Below are 18,703 nucleotides of genomic sequence, written 5' to 3'. Positions count from 1 at the left end.
CAGGTGGGGTGGGAAGGGGGGTGGAGGGGGGGTTCAGGTGGGTGGAGAGAGGGATTGGTGCAGGTTGCCTACCCAGGGCCCCTGAAGGGAAAGGAGGGTGGCTGATAAGGGAGCTCCTGGGATGGGGAGCGTGGGGGTTATAGGCATGGCTTGTGCCGGGCATTGCTGAGAGTCTCGGTGAGCACGCAGGTCTTTAATAAATGCTTTACGACGCTGTGTGTGTGTCTAGCCTGTGAAGCTAGTTAGAGTGGATGAATGTGTTTTTGTGACTGTGGAGTCAGAGTGTGCATACGGGTATGTGAGGATGGCAACGGAGGGAGAGGGGGCTGCAGGGACTGAAGGAAAATCAAATAGAATTCCGAGGGATGGAGTTGAGGGCATTTTTTATTAAACGGTTCCCCAAAGGTATGAACTCCTGACAGGGGTAATGCCCATCTTTGGCCCACGACACAGTGATGAATGCTATGGAGGGTGAAAGTCTGAGGAGTGGAAACTTCCCCTGTCTTCTGAGACATGCACCTGGGCCCAGAACCCTGGGTTCTGCCCCGCCCACCCCAGGACTGAAATCCTGTCCCACGTGGACCCAGAGTGTGCTCCCTCCCCCACTGCAGTCTTTCCCAAGCCAGCCACCCCACCACAACCCCAGACAAAGATCCCTCCCTCCTCCTCTGCCCACCAAGAGGCATAGCTGGGAGATGCCGGGCACATCCCCCCCACCCCCCAAGAAGGCAGGGAGTGTCCCCTCCCTCCCATTCCCCTCCACTATGGTCTACGAGCCAGCTGCCTGGACCTGCATTGCCCCAGTCACACCTTGTGGTAAGAACACATTTTATTAGAATCGTTATACATATCATATAAATATATTTGTCCAAACTACAGATTGGGGGTGGGATACTGTGGGAAAGCTCTTATTGCTGTGGGGGGGGGGATATGGAGAGGGAGGAAGGGCTGAGAAGTGGGGACACCTGGGACCATTTGTTTCCCCCATCCCTCACAGAAGGCACAAATGCATTATTTCTTTCCATGTGAGGACACTGGGGGGGGGGCAGGGAGGGGCAGGAGACAGGAGTACAGAAAACCTCAGAAATACAAAAGAAACATCCAAATTTCATATCTAATGGTGTGGAAAAGGCTGGGGTGGGGGGTGCATAAAGCAATGGGGGGGGGAACAGAAAGAACCACTGAAACTCAGAACTGAAAGAGACCTTGAAGAGGCCACGATGTCCATGCTGCTGCCTCCATGCAGGCCCCAGAGAAAACTCAGGTAAACCAACAAAGACCCCCCTCCCATAAGAGAGGGTGGGGTGCCCCAGGAACTGGCTTTGGGGCATCGGAGTGCGTGTGTGAGTGTGTATGAGTGTTATGTGTGGTGGTGGCGGCGAGGTCGCTGGTGTCAGTGCCAGAAGCAACCTACCCTCAGGGAAGGTCTCCTCCATCCTGGTTCCTCCAAAACTGCTTTTTGTGGGGAGGGTCAGGTCAGCCACTGCTTCGGAGAAGGACCCCCTGCCTAGACAAAAGAGCCAGGCAGGAGGGGATGCAGGTGAGAGCCTGGGCTGGAAATGGCTCAGGGGAGCGGAGCGGAGCTTAGGGAACAGAATATCATGGAGCCCAGTGTGCTGGAAAAGAGGCCTGGGACCTAACCGTGTGCATGAGTGAGGGAGTGAGGGAGTGAGTGAGTGAGTGAGTGTGAGTGTGAGTGTGTGTGTGTGTGTGTGTGTGTAGTGTATCTGTGCATGTACTAGGGAAGGGTGAGATCACTCAAAGGTAAAGGGGTCCTGGGTGCTGAAAAAGAAGTGTCCATCCATGTGGTCCTCCAGGGTCTCCTTATCGCTCTCAGCTGGAAAGCGCTCCTTACAAATAGGGCACTCCTTCCACGGGGGGGTGGCAGGACCCCCGGTGCTGGCCTCGGACGAGGCACCCACTGCAAAGCCACTGCAGGAGACAGAGGGAAAGGAGAGGGTCAGGATGCTCCTATGCCTTTCTTGCCTTGTGGGCCTCAGGGCCAGGGACGCAAGCTCCTGGGCGTACCCTGCTCCTGGGAGTTCTCTCTCCTAGCCTCACCCACAGCATCCACCCCCCACCTCCAGGGCCAGAGCCTTAGTTCCCCGGCTCTCCATGCCCTCTCTGCTTTAGTCCCCGCTGGTGGCTGTGGTGCACAGCCCATCCCCCACCACCCTGCTCTCTCCTCCCTCCATCTCCGTCTGCTGCCTAATGAGGCTGAAAATGAGTCTGACATCGTCCTTCATCTTCCTGCTCCAGCCGAGAAGGATGACAGCATCACCCCCTCCCTGCCCTGAGCCCATCTCACATCGAGGCAAAGCTGGGGGCTAGATGATAAAATCTCTCTTCCCCCTGCCTTCCCCTCTTGACCTGCAAAAGAAAAGGGAAGGCAGAAGGGGCGATCTGATACCTGAATACCCCACCCCTGCAGCTGCATCGCCCAAAGGGTCTCCCAGGGAAGTCAGGGAAGGAGGACAGCATCTCAGGGGTGGTCAGACAGCTGCTGGACCCCAGTCTTCTCTCTGTTCCCATCCCTGGGGGCACTGGTCACCTCCCTTCCTCCCCAGATGGAGCCTTGGTACCTACCTGGTGGTTGGGGAAGGGGGAGGGGCAGGAGTGAGGGGATGCAGGGCAATTTGGGCTCCACGGAAGATGGTGCTAGAACAACACAGAAGCCAGTTAAAGGCAGGGCCTCTCAGTGCACATGTGCATTGATAAGATGGGGGGAGGGATTACCTGACGGCACCTGGGATTTGGAGTTGGTGGGTGATTTTCTGTGTCAACCACACCTATGTCTCCTTTTCTTGGCTGGGACCAAGAAGAGGGAGCTTGGGGGAAGGGCATGAGGACCATTCACCCGGATGCCCTTTCCGCTGGCCTCCTCCCACCTCCCTCGTGTTCTCTCCCCCTTTTGCACTCACCTGGCCATGTCATAGAAGGCATTGCCCAGCTCAGGAAGCAGCAGGTTGGCCTCCTCACCTCCACTCTGGACTGCTGCCATGAGGACTGACTTCTCATCTTCGGCCTCCTGGGTAGCAAAGAGATAGGGCTGGGTTTTGGGGTAGCGTCCCAAGATAGGGGAGCAGCACACGGTGGGGGGTAAGAGGAGTCCAGGCCCAGACAGCGGACAGTGGACTGTAGTAAGAGTGAGGCAGGACAGGAGTTTTGATGGGGGCTGGTGGTGAGAAGAGGAGGCGTGTGGGGTGCAGGGGTTGGCAGTGTTGAGGTTAGTGGGTTGGACTGGATTTGGGGCCATGGCCTTGAAGAGAGGCTGGGCCTGCCTCCTCTCCCCCAAGGGAAGAAGAGAGCCCTGTATGGCTAAGACTTCCTTTTCTGGAGGCTGGGCCATTGGGTGTGGCCGTACCTGCCCCTTCCTCCCCATCCCTGCTCTGTTCCCCACCCCCTGCACAGCTCACCGAGTCAGAGCTACTCTCCTCAGCTGGCCCTGAGAGGTGGGGAGCAATGGGAGCGGGCTGGCTGATGACGACCAAGGGAGAAGCCTCTCGTGGCTCAGCAGGAGAAGAGCCTGTGTCTCCACGCTCACACAGGCCATAGGGAGGGACCCTCATGTCTTCTGGGGACTCGTCCTCTGAGTCTGTCAGAGCCGCTGGGCAGCCTGTCGGTGAGGGAGAGGGCAGAGAAGGATGAATTGTTAGCAGCTTGGCTCAGCTTTCTCTCTCTGGGTAAGGGGATATGGTTACACTAGACAGGGGCCAGAGTCCGGGAAGGAAAAAGGCAAAACACAGGAGGCAGAGGCAGTTGCCAGAGGGGTCACATGCAGCTTTCCCCGACGGGGCAAACAGTTGGGCTGGGGGGGAAGAGGTGTCCCAGGACGGAGGGGTGTACAGACTCGGGCCCGCAGCCGCCTCCTCGTCCTCTGTGACAGCATCCTCGTTCCACTTCTCGTCTGCCACCTTCTCCAGGCGGGCCTCCAGCTTTCTCATGTACTCTAGCAATTCCTGGAGTTGGGAGCAAAGAGGTGAGGGAGGCTGGGAAGATGCCAACCCCACTGCCTGGAGAACCCTCTTTGACCCAAAAGGAACTCTGAGCTCCTCAGGACTGGATGCCTTCCCCAAAGCGGGCTGTGGGGGTGGAGGTGGGTGGGAGGCAGCTCAAAGTAGAGCCTCACTCCCACCCCAGGAGCCCTCCTTCACCTCTTCCATCCCTCCCTCTCCCCCACAGTCCTCCCCTGTTCTGCCAAGTCGACCAATGAGAGGAGCCACAGTCCCGTTTTTAGCCTCTGGGCCCTCTTAGAGTTACCAGTTCCTAAGTCAAGAGATGACTATGAGATAGGAAGTCCCCCTGTGAGTCCTCGACTCTGGCATCCAAGGGGCCTGAGTCACGGGTTCTCACCTGCTTCTCCTCCTGCAACTGTTCCTTCTCCTTCTGGAGCACGCGCAGGGCTGACCGCAGCTCCGTCAGCTCCCGCTTGCTCTCCGACAACTGCACCTGAGGGAATGTGGAGCCTAGAATGTACCTCCAAGAACCGAGGCTCTGCGACCTGGACCCCCCCAACCTAGAACCATGTTCCTCTGCGCCTCTGCCCCTCTCTTCCCTGACACAGGGGAAGCCCCAACACTCTTCTTCGAGTCCCTTGTCTTGATCACAGGAGACAGTCGCCCGAGTCCCAGTCTGCCTCTCCAGTGTGGGCCTGCGAGATTGCCTCTGGCCTGGGATACAGAGGCCCTGGTCACAGCAGGGACGTTCTAGAATTCCCCTAAGTCATCGCTATGAGGCCCAGATTTGCCTTGAGAACAGAGAGGGACACTGCACATTTCAACCCAGTGAGATCTGGGATGTGTGCAAGGAATAGGTCACTCAATACGTAAGTGGGCACCCAGCACTTCTGAGCCCACACCCAGGACAGAGAGAGAGGCCGCTGACACCTCAGGAGGCGACAGGACCAAGACTCTCGGGTGGCTGGGTGCCTCACCACGCTAGAATCCTTTTCCCGGGCCAGCTCAGTCTTCAACACTTGATTCTGGGTCTTCTCCTCCTGAACTGCCTTTTCCAGTCGAAGTATCTCTGCACTTAGCTTCAGGATCTTGTCTTTCTCTGCCTGGGATGTGGCCGAAAAGGAACGTGGGAGGGGAAAGGTGAAGGAAAAGGGACGCAGCTGGCAACAGCACCATCCCTCGCTGTGTCCTTTCCTCTATTTAAATGAGTATTTTGGGAGCAATTTCCCCTTCTTGGCTTCCTCATTCCTGATACTTCTCAATGAAGGAAGGGGCACGCCAGCAAGGTGCCTTGCTGATCAGACATGGGCATCACGACGGGGCCTGGGGCCTAGGGCAGGAAACGTTTCCCAATCAAGGTGGTAACCAGGGGAGGTGCTACGAAGGTCAGGGCTGGGACACCCTACTTAGGGATGGGTCGTACCTGGCCAGTGAAATGTACCTCCCTCAGAGTCCCTCCCCACCTGAGTCCCCTAAGCTTCTCACCACTTTCTCCCTTCCTAGGGGGCCTGACCCAGGGAGGTGGGGGCAGCAGCCATGAGCCTGGCAGGTCCCCCCATCCCTCTACCTCCATACTCTGCAGCAGCCCTGCCCGCTCCTTGCTCCATTGGCTTTTCTCCTCCTTCAGGTGCAGGCTGAGCTCCGCCAGCCTGCCATTGACTCCGGCCACTTCCAGGCGGCTGCGGTGTAGCTCGGCCATGGTGCGGTCCCGGGCTCCTGCTGCGCTGGCCAGCTCCTCCCCAAGAAGGGTGGCTTTCTGCTGGCTTGAGGCTGCGAGCTCTTGGGCTCCTCGAAGCTGCTCCTTTAGGGGCTCCAGCTCAGCCTCAGAAGAAAGGAGGAGATGGAGATTAGGGCTCCCAGTGAATATTCTTGAACCAAGAAGGTAACCAGGGTCCCTTCTACCCTGCACTGCAGCAGGACTCAAGATTTATACTGTTCAACCTTTAGCCACGTCTTTTCCCCAGCTGGTCCTTGGAACATCCTCTACTTCCCGCTGCCTAGAGGCTTCACTCACCACGCGTTGCTGGGCCTGGCCTAGGGAGTCCTTCATCTGGGCCACCTTGTCCTTCAGTCGTTGGGCCTGAGCCCCCTGCTCCTCTAGCCGGCCCTTCGCTTCCTGCAGCTCCAAATTTAAGCAGCGGTTTTCCTGTTGTGCCATTTGGAGCTCAGCCTGAGGGAGGCAGAGAAGAGGTGAGGACAGGGGTATATGTTTTTGGGGTGGCTGGGGGGACGAGAGAGATCAAGGTTCTGCTTCCCAGGTTTAACACAAACTCAAGCGTTCGGCTCTTGTCAGCCCTTCTTGGGGGTCTCAGCTCAAAGTGACTCGGTCCTGAACATCCAGTCTCCAGCTCCCATCATGTGGTAGCGCCATCACAGCCTTGGTGGAGTCTTACATAAATCTAGGGATCCCGTGTACCATTTCTGCTTCTCCGCTCTTCCTTTCATTATTATTTGTCTTTTTAAAAAGGTTTCATTGGGGCGCCTGGGTGGCTCAGTCGGTTAAGAGTCCGACTTTGGCTCAGGTCATGATCTCTTGGTTCGTGGGTTCCAGCCCTGCATCAGGCTCTGTGCTAACAGCTCAGAGCCCAGAGCCTGCTTCAGATTCTGTGTCTTCCTCTCTCTCTCTGTCCCTTCCCCACTTGTGCTTTGTCTCTCTTCCTCTCTCAAAAATAAACATTAAAAAAAAAAAGTTTTATTTTTTAAGTAACCTCTATGCCCCACATGGGGCTTGAACTCACAACCCCAAGATCAAGAGTCACTCGCTCCACCAACTGTGCCAGCCAAGCACCCCTCTGCTCTTCCTTTTAGATCACAGCTCAGTCTGGATGTCCTATGGGTCCCTCATACTCCGCATATTCTACTTCCCGCCCCGCTCCTTTCCACTCTTATTTCTGTCCATGCTACTAACTACTTCGTAGGTCACTCAGGCTGGATCCCTTGGTACCAGGCTTGGCTCTGTTCTTTCCTTAGTGACCCCAAGAAAAGCCTTTTGCTTCTCCATCCTCCATCTTGTTCATAGCCATTTTCTCTTTTCTACTATCACGGCAACCATGTTAGCCCAGGCTCTGGTCATTTCTTACTTAGATTACTGAATGATCTCATAACTAGTTTATTTCCCAGGAGGAAATCACGTTCACCTTCTGTAAGTCCCACTTAAGTACATGTCACCCCCTTGAAACTCACGGATGCCTCTCATTTGCTTATAGAATAAAGACTAACTCCAGATCCTCTCCAATCTGACCTAGGCCTTGTCTCAAACTCTCCACCTACACCTTCAACTGGCCTGAGTGTTCTGGACTCTCGGCCTTTGCATCGTCTTTCTCAGTTCCCAGAATGGCCTCCCTCTCATCTCTGTCTACTCAAATTCTACCTACTCTTTACTGCTGAGCAAATGGCTTTCAAATAATTTCCCACGGAAGTCTAGAGTTTGGAGGAAGCCATGGAGAGGTTCTGCAAATCTGTGATTTGAGCTCCTTGGAAATAATTTAAAAAATATGTGAGAAAAACAACACACGAGCTCACAAGTTAACACAATGGGGATCACCAATCCACTGACACGTGCTTCTGAGTTAATTCACTTTTTTTTTAAGGTTAATTTATTTTTGGTACAAATCGCAGAATAAAGTTTCTCTTGGATTCTTTTTTGTTTGAAAAGCAAACTGAGATGGCATGGTGGACAGTTTAAAAACTGCTGTCAGGGGCACCTGGGTGGCTCAGTTGGTTAAGCGTCCGACTTTGGCTCAGGTCATGATCTCCCAGCCAGTGGGTACGAGGCCCGTGACAGGCTCTGGGCTGACAGCTCAGAGCCTGGATCCTGCTTCTTCCTCTCTCTCGCCCCTCCTCCACTCGTGCTCTGTCTTTCCCTCTCTCAAAAATAAATTAACATTCAAGAAAATAAATACTTGAATGAATACAAATAAATTTATAGTAATAAACTATTGTTTTTTTTTCTATTCAATGAGGTTCCACATAAGATGTAAAACTTGACTGCGGGGTGGGAAGGAAAGCCAAAAACGCTGGAAAATACTAGCCTCGTTTATGCCTCTTTTGTTTGTTTGTTTGTTTGCTTTCAGGACACTCTGTGCCCAGTGTGGGGCTTGAACTCACACCGAGGTCAAGAGTCTCATGCTCTACTGACTGAGCCAGCCAGGCGCCCCTGCCCCTTCTAATGATCCCGACAACACGTGCTCTTGCCCATTTCTGGGAGCATCTTAACACTTTATTATTCTTCCCCGGTGATGCTGAATACATTCCACTTTGACCCATCCTGATTTGGGCACACATTTTATGTTTCCTAGGACAGTGCGCCCCATGTCGTCTTTACATTTTTTATCGGCTTCGTGCCCGGCACTCAGGAGGGCCTCAATGCAGTGGGAGAACAATTGAGAAAGCAAACCGACCCTGAGCCCCTACCTCGCTCTGCTCCTTGTCTGCTTGCACTTCTTTCAGCTGCCCAAGGAGCTTCTCCTGTTCCCGAGTCAGGGCCTTCACGGTGTCTCTCACCCTGTACGTGGGGACATGGAATGTCAGGTAACCTGCCAGTCACCACAGAAGGAATGAAGGACGTGGACTTCTGTCTTTAGCTCTTTTTCTGGGGCCCCTCCGGGCCCATGCCTCCACCTGTCTCTAGGATGCTCAAATCCCCAGAAGCCCTGAGAACCCAAGACTCTTGGTGCTAGAGCACAACCTAGAAATAAACAGTTTGTCTGTTTTCTTTATGTATCATTTTAAGGAATGTTTTGCTGACGGCTTCCTAGTTGTTTTCTTTTCTTTTTTTTTTTTTTCTTTTTATTTTATTTCTAGAAGAGAGAGAGAGAGCATGGGCAGGGGAGGGTCAGAGAGAGAGGGAGACACAGACTCTGAAATAGGCTCCAGGCTCCGAGCTGGCAGTCAGCACAGAGCCCGACGCGGGGCTCGAACCCACGATCCGCGAGATCATGACCTAAGCGAAAGTCGGACGCTTAACCGACTAAGCCACCCAGGCGCCCCGACTTCCTAGTTGTTTTCATTCAATCAAGAGACCAGAATCCAGTCTTTTCTTAGACAAGGGACAGCCGTGATCGATTATCAACTTTGGATCTAGATCAGAAGTTAGAAGAATTTTCTTCTGTAAAGGGCCTGATAATAAATACTTTGGGCTTTGCAGGCCATGAGGATTCTGTGGCAACTATTCAATTCCGCCACTGTAGTGTGAAAGCAGCCACAGACATATAAATGAATAAGCATGGCTGTTTCAATAAAACTTTATTTATGAACACTGACATTTGCATTTCAGGTCATTTTCACATCACAAAGTATTTTTCTTGTTTTGTTTAACCGTTAATTCATCGTTAAAGCCATTAAAACTCACGGGCTGTACAAAAACAGGTGGCAAGGCTAGATCTGGCACATGGGGCCATAGGTTTACTGACCCCTGGCTAGACAGTCCCTAATCTTTTCCAGATGCTCAGTCTGATCCCTGCTTTTCTATTCCATGATTTAGAACCTAGACATTTACTATCTCCCTAGGGCAAGACTAACATATCCTACACTGGAGAAGCCTCAGGGAGTAACTCACTTTTTTACTCTGGGCCTTGGCTAGAATGCCTCTTTCCTTTAAGGGAGTTTAAAAACATACATAAAGTCTACCGGTGGCGAATGAAAGAGACTTAATTACATGATTTGATGAAAGAAAGAACTAGAGTGTTTCTCCTGGCGAAGATGTGAAGGCCAGGCATGGGAAGTGGTCAACATGTGTGCCATTTGGTAAAAACAATAGTTGTCTGGTAGAAGGAAATTCATCCTGTGCAACCCCAGAGGTCTAAATCAGGACTAACGGAGGCAAGTTATAGGAGGGAGGTGTTTGGTTCAATACAAGAGATACAAAAATGATAGCTGTCTGATATTGAAAAGAGGCTGCCTTTTTAGGCAGTGACCCTCTCAATTACCTGACATTCCTCTGGGTGCTAAGATTCTATGACTTATACCTTTTTTCAGAGGAGAGATCCTGTAACATTTCTGGATCACCAGTTCGGACATTTCCTAACAGCAAGAATGGGGTCTCATCTTCTCTGCTGTGATAAAAATCTGAAATCCATCCTCTCTTATCTTGTGTTGACTGTTCTATCCATTCTTTTCTTCCAAATCCTCCACTCCTAGCTCCTGCTTAGCCTTCGTGGCCGCATAGACAGTAACTTACAATTACTTTTAAAGGTGAGGAATACAGAATGGGCTTAGGAAAGATGGAAGAGAGCCAGGCAGGGAAGTGGAATAGCCTGAGTGAGGCTGAAAGGGGAAAGAGCCACACTGGGCAGAGTGCAGGCTCGCCTGGCTGAAACAGGAGGCCGGAGTTTGGCGGTGACAGGGAAATGCAGGGAAGTGGGGGCGGGGGGTGCCCTCACCTGTCCAGCTCCACCTCCTTTGTCAGCACTTTCTCACTGATGGCCTGGATGTCGTCTTCCAACTCCAGGATGCGTGCCACATGGTCTCCCTGCTGCCGGCTCAGGATGTCCCTCTCTTCTGTGAGCTCCCCGTGGGACCGGGAAAGCCCCTGGAATCAAGGTTCCCCCCCAGGAAAATGAACTTGAGACCCACCTCTCAAAGAACAGAACAAGGGCTTAGGGGGAGCACACAGAGTCTGCCTGTTCTCACCCCCCGTAACCCGTTGGAGAGCATTCCCTTACTGGCCGATACAGCCACCTCCACCCCACCTCAGCCCTCCTGTGTGCAAAGAACTGAGTCTCCTTATATTGCGTTTGGGCATGTGTCTCCTGTCACATCAAGTTAAATCCTACTCGTTACCCCTTAAAGCTGTTTTTGATGCCAGAACCATCTTAAAAGCCCACTAACATCTCTCCTTTCCCATCTTCTCTGGGTTTGGAGTTTGGACCCTGGGTAAGAGGCTCGGCCCTGGTCCCCACCTGGCCCGACTCCCACCTTGTACTGCTCCGTCAGCTCCGCGTGCTCCCGCCTGGCGGTTGCCAGGGCCGTCTCGAGCCCCTGCACTTGACTCCTCAGCTCCGTCACCTGTCCCTCCAGCTGCAGCTTCAGCTGCATCAGGTCATTTCTCTCTTGCTGGCTCTCATCCAGCTGGTTCTAAAGGGAGTGGGTGAGAAAGGGGGTGTGCTCGTGAAGGTCCCGGCCCCCTCACTCTGCAGGTGCATTTGGGACTGGGAGGTTACATCAGTAGCAGCTATAAAGAGCTGAGTAAGAGGAGGTTTGTGTGTTCCCGAATCCTGCCCACCACCAGTCAGATGCACCAGCTCTTGACACTCTTGAAAGAAGTCTTTCTCAATCCACATAGACAAAAGAGACGGTTCCCTGAATTTGCCCTTATCTATTCTGAAACCCGACAGAGGTAGGTTTAAATCTCCAATATAATTTTTGTTAGCTATGTCACTTTTTTTAAAAAAATATTTACTTATTTTTTGAGAGAGAGACAGAATGCGAGCAGGGGAGATGGAGAGAGGGAGACACAGAATCTGAAGCAGGTTCCAGGTTCTGAGCTGTCAGCACAGAGCCTGACACAGGGATTAAACACACAAACCATGAGATCATGACCTGAGCTAAAGTCACACACTCAAACCAACTGAGCCACCCAGGTGCCCTGCTGGCTATGTCACTTTGAATGAGTTACGTAACTTCTCTGAGTCTTCTGTCCTCATTTGTAAAGTGATCTCTTAGCCTAGATTTTTGAAAGATAATTATAATGAGAATAACGAATGTAAAAACAGAACACGGACGATATCCAGATGGCCAACAGACACACGAAAGAAAAGGTGCTCAACATCACGCATCATCAGGAAAATGCAAATCAAAACCACAATGAGCACATCTCACAACTGTCGGAGTAGCTAAAATAAAAAACACAAGGAACAAGTGTTGGTGAGGATGTGGAGAAAAAGCGATCCTCATGCACTGATGGTGGGAATTCAAACTGGTGCAGCCACTGTGGAAAATGGTGCGGAGATTTCTCACAAAGTTAAAAACAGAACTACCCTACAGTCCCATAATCACACTACTGGGTATTTACTCAAAAATATGAAGGGCGCCTGGGTGGCTCAGTCAGTTAAGCGTCCGACTTCGGCTCAGGTCATGATCTCCCGGTCTGTGGGTTTGAGCCCTGCGTCGGGCTCTATGCTGACAGCTCAGCACCTGGAGCCTGCTTCCAATTCTGTGTCTCCCTCTCTCTCTACCCCTCCCTGCCTCGTGCTCTGTCTCTCTCTGATAAATAAATAAACATTAAAAAATTTTTTTTTAAATATATGAAAACACTAATTCAAAGGGATACATGCACCTCAATGTTTATAGCAGCATTATCTACAATAGCCGAATTATGGAAGCAGCCCAAGTATCCATCGACTGAAGAATGGATAAAGAAGATGTGGTGTATATATATACACAATGGAATATTACTCAGCCACGAAAAAGAATGAAATCTTGCCATTTGTAACAACATGGATGAAGATAGAGAGTACAATGCTAATTGAAATCAGTCAGTCAGAGAAAGATAAATACCATATGATTTCACTTATATGTGAAATTTAAGAAAACAAGCAGAGGAAAAAAAGAGATACAAACCAAGAAACAGACTCTTCACTATAGAGAACAAACTGATGGCTACCAGAGGGGAGGTGGGCAGGGAGATGGGGGAAATGGGTGATAAAGATTAAAAAACACACTTATCATGCTGAGCACTGATTAATATATATGGAACTATGGAATCATTACATTGTACATCTGAAACGAACACAACACAGTGTGTTAACTACGTTAGAATTAAAATAAAAACTTAATGTAATAGAAAAAAACAACCCCAGAAGGCGGGGTAGGAGCTCACATATCTCTGACTTATGTAAGAAATAGACATCTTCCAGGGTGCCTGGGTGGTTAGTCGGTTAAGTGTCTGACTTCAGCTCGGGTCATGATCTCGCGGTTCGTGGGTTCGAGCCCCATGTCGGGCTCTGTGCTGACAGCTCAGAGCCTGGAGCCTGCTTCAGATGCTGTGCCTCCCTCTCTCTCTGCCCCTCCTCTGTTCACATTGTCTCTCTCTGTCTCTCAAAAATAAATAAATGTTAAAAATTTTTTAAAAAGTATATATCTTCCTATTCTTGTGTTGATCCTGTGTGTTTAGAGGGTTCTAGAAGACAAGAGGTTATCTCAATCACCCAAGATACCCATTCTCACCCTCTGAGCACTTCCTCCAGTCTGCCCTCTTGTCGGGGGAGTGTACTTCCTCCCCACTTTCCCTGTCCCTGATCTTCCTTCAGGAACAGGAAGTTCTTGCCAACATCTGCCCCCGCTCTCTAACTCTCCTCTATTTGGTCTATTTGGTCCCATAGAAAAAGAATACAAGCTACATATATAGTTTTTAAACTTCCTAGTAAATAGCCAAAAAAAGTAACAAGAAACAGGTGAGATTCATTTTAATGGTATTTTATCCAACTCAGCGTATCCAAAATATTATCATTTCAACATGTGATCAATATAAAAAAAATTACTGAGATCTTTTACTTTCTTTTTTTTGGGAATACTAAGTCCTCAAAATCCTTTGTGTATGTTCCACAATTGGACCAGTCACATTTCTTTTTTTTTTTTTTAATTTTTTAATGTTTTATTTATTTCTAGGAGAGAGAGAGAGAGACAGCGCGAGCAGGGGAGGGTCAGAGAGAGAGGGAGTCACAGACTGAAACAGGCTCCAGGCTCTGAGCTGGCAGTCAGCACAGAGCCCGACGCGGGGCCCGAACCCACGAACCGCGAGATCATGACCTAAGCGAAAGTCGGACGCTTAACCGACTAAGCCACCCAGGTGCCCCAGATCAAAGCTTTCTTAACGGCAAGATTGTGTAAGTCCCGCTGAGGTCCTCGGCTGAGGCTGCAGCCCAGCAGAAGGTAGAGTGAGAAACAGTCCCTCGCCATGCAGCCCTCCCACTTCCCTCTCCCACTCCCCTGCCCAGGAGCAGCTCTCTGGCTGTGTTCTCACCTGTAGCACAGTGGCCTTGGGGACGACCAGCAGGATGTCAGAGCCGCCATCGGTCTCCTCCAGGGTCACCAGTTCATCCATGGGCCTTGGCTCTCGGAACTGGAAAGGGGGGCTCTGCCCACACACCCGGCCCTGGCGGTTCACATATCGGAACTGGTAGAGCTGGGCTCCAGGTTTGGGCAGGTAGCTGGCTGTGGGAAGAGGAATGGACCCAGGACCCCAATATGATCCCAGGCCCTCAAGGGCTTGGCAGTCTCCCTTCCCCTTCAGGTGTCTTTTTTTTTTTTTTTAATTAAAAAAATTTTTTTCTAGAGAGAGAGCACAAGATGGGGAGAGAGAGAGAGAAAGAGAGAATCTTAAGCAGGCTCCATGCTCAGCACAGAACCCAACATGGGGCTTGATCCCACAACCCCCAGGATCATGACCTGATCTGAAATCAAGAGTCGGATGCTCAACTGACTGAGCCACTCAGGCGCCTCCACCTTGATGTGTCTTATCACCCACTGTCCTTGGCTCCAGCCCCTTGTTCCCTGTTCCACATACTGTTTCTTTCCTCTCTACCTCCCACAGGCTATTTCTGTTCCCTGGGATACTCTTCTCCCTCCTTTCTGCCTAGGCCTGTCCTTCCCCTCTTTCCCAAATCTACCTTCCCTAATAATAATAATAATAATAACAATAATGCTAGTTATCACTTACTGAGTGCCCATCCTGTACCAGGCACTATGCTAACCCTTTACCTGTATCACTTTAAACCTTCATATTGTCCCTATAAGCCATGCATCCCTTTTTACTGTTAAGATAATAGAAACAGAGAAATTAAGTAATTTGTCCAAGGTCCAATAGCTTGTAAGTATTAGAGTTGAGATTTGAACCCAGGTCTTTCAGAATGTAATGACTACCTTCTTCTCAATCTACAACAATACCTTTCCCTCTTTCCTACCCCTAGTTCCCCGAGGGACTTCTTTTTTTGGTGTGTGTGTGGGGGTGGGTGGCAGGATTCCTGGCCCTTGACAGCTCCTTCCATCTCTAAGTCCCTGATTCTATAATATTCCCACAATTCTATGCCTGCTGAGCCCTGTTGGATATAGTTCTTATTTATTTCCCCTTCTTTTTTCTTTTTGTTTTTTAAATTCTTTTTAATGTTTTATTTATTTCTGAGAGAGAGAGAGACAGTGTGAGCAGGGGAAGGTCAGAGAGAGAGGGAGACACAGAATCTGAAGCAGGCTCCAGGCTCTGAGCTAGCTGTCAGCATAGAGCCCGACGCAGGGCTTGAACCCACGCACCGTGAGATCATGACCTGAGACGAAGTCGGACGCTTAACCAACTGAGCCACCCAGGCGCCCCTGCCCTTATTTTATCTTGTCGTCTGTGCCTAATTTTGGTTTCTGAGCCCACTACCTTCCTCCAAACTTCTATCCCCTCGGCTCCTCCCTCCCGGACCTTCCATGTTCCCTCCTACCTTGGAACTGGACACTGGCGTGGACAGGGGATCCATCAGTTGCACTTTCAGGCACCGAAGACCACACAAAAGTGTGGTAATCCCGAACACAGGCAGCCTCCACCTGTGAAGGCCCACGGCGGGAGAGGGGTATGGTGATGAAGTACGAGCTATGGACGGCAGAAAGGGCTGAGGGGCTGAATGGGGGCTAGGATGCTGTTACAGTGACAATGATGATCACAGACAAGGAAAGTGGAGGGATCCTCTGTGGCAGGAGAGAGCAAGGCTAAGACGGGGAGCAGATGAACCTTGCTTACACAGAGGGCTTCTGTCACCTGTGACATCTTTGCCCCTCTTCTCTGTCAACATGGGGTTGAAAACCCAAGAACTAAGTCATTCCCCTGATTCCAACCAACCCATGGCTCATAAATCTAAGCCAAAAGGGGTTTCAGGGGTACCTTGAAGATGCCAATCCAGTCGCTGGCACTGGGCACGGTGCCTGGGGGAAGGGTATAGTGACATTCCACCTTGGTGTTGGGGATGTAGGTCCGGGCTACATTCAGGAAGTTGACTCCACCCCGGGAAGGTGCCCGGCTTAGTGATGATTCTTCCATCCTCAAGATATCTGCCCTCCTATGAAATAAAGGGTTAATATTTTAAAAATTTCTCCAACTCCATCCCCACCCACTCACAGCTCCTGCCACTACACTCGGAGATGAAGGCATATTTTGTTCCTAGTCCCTAAGGCTTATAGGATCCCTTAGAGGTATCATTTTTAGTCTCCAGAACACAGGTCTGGCCTTCTGAGTCAGTCCCCATCCTGTCTCACACTGTACCCTCTCTGAGTCACAGACTCTTCCAGAGGTAACATCTCTCTCATTTCTGCTTCCTTTTCACAGTCCCATTGACCAAGTCTCAGCATCCCAGGCTCTACCCCCTCATTCCCTCCTTTTCCACCTCTTAACATACTTGAACATTCCAAATTCTTCAGCCTCCACCTCCCCATCCCATCCCCCATATCCTTCGGCTCTTGATTTCAAAATCCAACTGACGTGTGGGGCCCCCTCATTCCGAGCGAGTCTCCTTGCCCACTCCAGCTGTACCCAGGAATAGCTTATGACACCTGAACACAGCAACTGATCTCTGAAAGTAATGAAGGAGTCTTCAGAGCAGGAATACGGCTGGGGGAGGGGACCAAGAGCCCCATCCTCAGGCCCCCGACATCTCAGTTCTCTCCCCTCTCCGAGCTGTCTACCCTCATGAATTAAAAAAAAAAAAAAAAAAAGGTTCTGCTCTCATTCAAGAGACAGAGGGAAAGGGAGGTTATAAGGAAAGACAGGTTCTGCCTCTCAACTTGAGGAAGTCAAGAATTCTGGAGGCGGCTGCTTCAAGGGTGGGGTGAAACATTCAGCAGGAACGTGATGGTGTGGGGAGATGGAATGTGGGAGCCTGGAGCCAGGAAAGTCCCACCCCTGGATGGGGGAGAGATTGGAAGGTGGGAAGTAAGGGGCCCTAAGAAGGGGAAATATGTATATGATGTTGAGAGAAGGGAGGGATAATTCAAAAGTAACCTAACGTTCTTTTCTTCAGGTCTTGCCTGGAGCAGAACTAGAAACCTACTGGTCTGACTCTGTTAACACAGCTGCAGTGTTTTCCTCCCCCATTTTCTTTCTGCTCCCCTTTAGCCTCAATTCTAAGTGCCTGGATGCGTAGTTGGAGGCATGCTATGAGATTGGCAGGAAGAGGTGATCCAAGTTAGGTGGGGAGAGTTAATTAGGAAATACGGGGATGGAGTGAGGAATAACAGTAATCAACACGACTCCTCAGCCCGGGGCTGTGAGATGGCTCTCGTCATCACTCCTCTCCAGCCCACTAATCTTCACCCTATGTCAACCACGGAGGACAGCGTCCAATCAGCCATGGCCACTAGTCATGTGCACACCCCCAAACACCACAAACCCACGCCAGGCTGAAGTCTGGGGCTAGGAACTCAAAAAAACAACAGGAATTCAGTAGAGAAGGAAAGGTGGGCCAGCCTTACAAAAAGAAGCAACTTCTCCCCTCAAAATATGGATTGGATTGGGGACAAGATGTTTCTTTGGGGTTTCATCTCTGAAAAATCCCTAGTTAAAATTCATCCATGTTTTCTCCAGATACAATTCTTCTGCCTTTCTAAGTGGGGGATGCATCGTCCCCACAGAGCTAAGCCTGCAGAATCCCAAATACTCCCCACACATAAAATCCATAACAGCTGGAAACATTCACCGGACCTGAAACAAAACTCTGGGCACCTAAAGTGTATGTGTGTGGCTAGATTCAAGTGTTCGTGGAGGTGGAGGGGGCTCTGTAGGCCTCTAGAGTTCCTTAATATTCTACTACTTGGAAGGCTACCACCCCCCCCCCCCCCCCCCCCCCCCCCCCCCCCCTCCCGATTCAGCGTGGTAAAGGCCTTTGGATTAGGGCGAGAGGGTAAGGAGAAAGGGAAGGTTTGTGAGGGTCAAGTCTTGCCTGGGAGGGAATGAGTAAATATTTCAGTGTCTCCCAACTACCTTAAGCATAACAAGCTTTATAAATAAGAATTGAGGAGAAGGTAAGAACAGTGAGGGGGGGCACCCCCCCTCCCCCATCAGATCCCCCTCGAGACCAAGAACTCTCAAAACAGGAGGGGTGGCTTTTCCAGTACGGAAAGTGTTAAAACCCAAATCCTCCTGCATCCCCCTTACACAGTTCCTTTAGATTATCCTTTCACAGGCTGGAAAGTGGGGTGACCCTCGCATTAGATCGCCCCCAAATCAGGCCAAGTTTCTTACCCCACACACGGATCAGCTGTTCCCTCACCTTCCACCAACAACAAAAACAGCACTCCGACTCCTGGAGGGGAGGGAGAAAAGTGGGCGTGAGGGCTTCTGGGGTTTGTGGTTTCTCTGCCCTCTTTGGCCGGCGAGCCGGCTTGGACATGGAACTACATATCCCAGGAAGCTATGCAAGAGGAGGGCGGAGCAGAGGGCGGCCGTGGCGGCTTCTTCTCCGCTGCCTCCTGGGAGGCGTAGTTCCCACTTCCATGATTGCAAGCGAGGGTGTGGCCACCAGAGGACTTCATGGCCCATGATTCCTTAGGAGGGGGCGGCTGTATTAGTGGTGACTGCTGGTTTGTAACGTGCGTTGTGTGTTAGGGGGTGGGGAGGAGTTAGAGCTCTAACGTCTCCTGTATCATCCCTCACTGGGTACAGCGCGTTGCGTTGCGCGCTCACGTTTGCTTTTCACGACAGGCTGTGGGATAGCTTGTGTGGTTATCCACACTTTACAGATGAAGAAACCAAAGCCCACCCACCATGTTTAAAGAACCAG

At 50.9% G+C, this 18,703-nt stretch overlaps 1 protein-coding gene across 7 annotated transcripts; it reads right to left on the bottom strand.

Annotated features, from left to right (window-relative positions):
* Window positions 1-811: 811 nt before the first annotated feature.
* Window positions 812-18,218, bottom strand: CALCOCO1 (calcium binding and coiled-coil domain 1). 7 transcript variants are annotated; one of them, XM_039255087.1, is made up of 17 exons: window positions 18,166-18,218; window positions 15,814-15,988; window positions 15,377-15,479; window positions 13,918-14,108; window positions 10,872-11,030; window positions 10,337-10,485; window positions 8,370-8,460; window positions 5,971-6,126; window positions 5,524-5,778; window positions 4,934-5,059; window positions 4,354-4,449; window positions 3,851-3,959; window positions 3,417-3,616; window positions 2,922-3,028; window positions 2,587-2,658; window positions 2,309-2,370; window positions 1,843-1,932 (listed from the first exon to the last, which is right to left on the bottom strand). In XM_039255087.1, the coding sequence occupies exons 2-16, from the start codon at window positions 15,967-15,969 to the stop codon at window positions 2,328-2,330; spliced, it is 2,013 nt and encodes a 670-aa protein (XP_039111018.1). In that variant the 5' UTR covers window positions 15,970-15,988; window positions 18,166-18,218; the 3' UTR covers window positions 1,843-1,932; window positions 2,309-2,327. The 7 variants fall into 7 exon arrangements, with proteins under 7 accessions (XP_039111015.1, XP_039111016.1, XP_039111017.1 ...); XM_039255084.1 differs by lacking the exon at window positions 2,309-2,370 and having other exon boundaries at window positions 812-1,932; XM_039255086.1 differs by having other exon boundaries at window positions 1,838-2,370.
* Between the last annotated feature and the right edge of the window lie 485 nt (window positions 18,219-18,703).

This window comes from Hyaena hyaena, unplaced genomic scaffold (genome assembly GCF_003009895.1).
Source record: "Hyaena hyaena isolate Hyena2069 unplaced genomic scaffold, ASM300989v1 scaffold_510, whole genome shotgun sequence".
Lineage (NCBI taxonomy): Eukaryota > Metazoa > Chordata > Mammalia > Carnivora > Hyaenidae > Hyaena > Hyaena hyaena.
The sequence above is the reverse complement of the archived record's forward strand: the minus strand, read 5'-3'. Positions and strand labels throughout refer to the sequence as shown.

Coding starts and splice junctions, on each gene's coding strand:
- CALCOCO1 (XM_039255084.1), bottom strand. CDS start 15,969: ATGGAAGAATCATCACTAAGCCGGGCACCTTCCCGGGGTGGAGTCAAC. Junction 5,060..5,523: donor GGCTGCTGCAGAGTATGGAG/GTAGAGGGATGG, acceptor GCCACATCCCAG/GCAGAGAAAGACAAGATCCT. Junction 3,960..4,353: donor AGTTGCAGGAGGAGAAGCAG/GTGAGAACCCGT, acceptor TCCCAACTCCAG/GAATTGCTAGAGTACATGAG.